At 55.4% G+C, this 1,642-nt stretch overlaps 1 protein-coding gene across 1 annotated transcript in view; it reads left to right on the top strand.

Moving 5' to 3' along the window:
• Nucleotides 1–6: 6 nt before the first annotated feature.
• Nucleotides 7–1,642, top strand: part of Sphk2 (sphingosine kinase 2) — a 2,830-nt gene continuing 1,194 nt past the window's right edge. Inside the window, exons 1-5 of the mRNA XM_031384866.1 lie at nt 7–117; nt 746–895; nt 1,001–1,095; nt 1,175–1,290; nt 1,576–1,637. Of these exons, the coding sequence (XP_031240726.1) occupies nt 78–117; nt 746–895; nt 1,001–1,095; nt 1,175–1,290; nt 1,576–1,637 (463 nt within the window). The 5' untranslated portion in view covers nt 7–77. The remainder of the gene's footprint in view (nt 118–745; nt 896–1,000; nt 1,096–1,174; nt 1,291–1,575; nt 1,638–1,642) is intronic.

Raw genomic sequence — 1,642 nt, 5'->3', positions numbered from 1 at the left:
CTCGGACCTTCCGGGCTGATGGGGCCGCCACTTATGTGGAGAATCGTGCAGAGGCCCAGCGTTGGGCAACTGCACTCATGTGTCTCCTCCGAGGAGTGCCTCTGTCTGGGGACCAGGGTGAGATGCTGGGCCAGAGCCATATGGTTGTTTCCATGTGTTCCTGTGTGTTTGTACTTTGTGTCTTTTTGGGTCTGTCTCAGAAGAATGAGACACAGCAGAAAACAGCCCAGTGAGTGCTTCTGCTGTTGGCTCCATTATCTGTCCCTCCCTTGACAACAGCTGAGTGTGCCAGCGGGAGGCTGAGGGACAGCACAGGGTTCTAGGGCCTGCAGGCAGCTCAGAGCTGTCCTGGAGGTCCACTCTACACAGAGAGAAGGCTTTGCAGCAGTCTCCCCACTCAGGGTGCCTGCCTCCTGTGTGAGCCTCACTGCTTAGGGGCTCACAGGATAGGAACCCGGTGCTGGTTAACAGTTGTTCAGAGATCATGTCTTCCTTTCCCACCTGCCACATACAGGTTCAAAGGGCACATACTTGCTTTCACAGCCAATGCATTGTTATAGCACCTGTGAGAAAAAACTGGTCTGACCTCACTGGCCAGGTGACAGCAGGGAAGCAGAAAGTCCCAGCAGGCCTTGGGTACCTGCCCTTTACTATCAAGAGGCCTTGGGACCCACTTACAGGTACTGTTGCTAGGGAGGAGACCAAGATTCAGCCCTTCCTTTTTCTCTCCTTCCATCTGCTTCAGAAATCACTCCTGAATTGCTGCCCCGGAAGCCCAGGCTGCTCTTATTGGTCAATCCTTTTGGGGGGCGGGGCCTGGCCTGGCAGCGCTGTATGGACCACGTGGTACCCATAATCTCTGAAGCTGGGCTGTCATTCAACCTCATACAGACAGGTAGGGGCTGCTGGCAGTAGGGGTGAGAGGGATCCCCCTGGATCTTCTGGAGGGTGGGGTAGGGTGAGAAAGCTTCCTGACTAACCTTGTGATTTGCCCCCTTAGAACGACAGAACCATGCCCGTGAGCTGGTGCAGGGGTTGAGCCTGAGTGAGTGGGAAGGCATTGTCACTGTGTCTGGAGATGGGCTGCTTTATGAGGTAGAGCCACACCCTAACCCTGCCCTGGGGGGGGACTAAGAGGGAGGCCAGGACCCAGTCAGTCCTATCCCAACTGCAGGTGCTGAATGGGCTCCTTGATCGCCCAGACTGGGAAGACGCCGTGCGGATGCCCATTGGTGTCCTCCCCTGTGGTTCGGGCAATGCACTAGCTGGGGCGGTTAACCGTCATGGCGGGTACGTTGACTACTGCTGAGATAGCCAGGGATACTTGCTAAAGAGAGGGATAAGTCTTTGATATTACAGGGTTTGATATCTTCTCATTATCCTGCACCCAATACCCCTTACCCAAGAGCTAGATCTGTGCCTGGCCCACGGAACACCTTCAGTCAGGGGTGCCTATGGGGGGCTCCGGGATATGCTCCCTGATGGCATAGCTGCTCCCATCATCCTCCTTTTCCCCTTCTCTGTCTCACTCCCCATTGCTCCTTCCCACTGTGACATCTTTCTCTGATTGTGAAGGTTTGAGCAGACTGTCGGTGTTGACCTGTTGCTCAACTGCTCGCTTCTTCTCTGCCGGGGTGGCAGC

The sequence above is a fragment of the Mastomys coucha genome, unplaced genomic scaffold, assembly GCF_008632895.1.
Source record: "Mastomys coucha isolate ucsf_1 unplaced genomic scaffold, UCSF_Mcou_1 pScaffold21, whole genome shotgun sequence".
Classification (NCBI taxonomy): Eukaryota; Metazoa; Chordata; class Mammalia; order Rodentia; family Muridae; genus Mastomys; species Mastomys coucha.
This window is presented reverse-complemented; position numbering and strand designations above follow the sequence as displayed.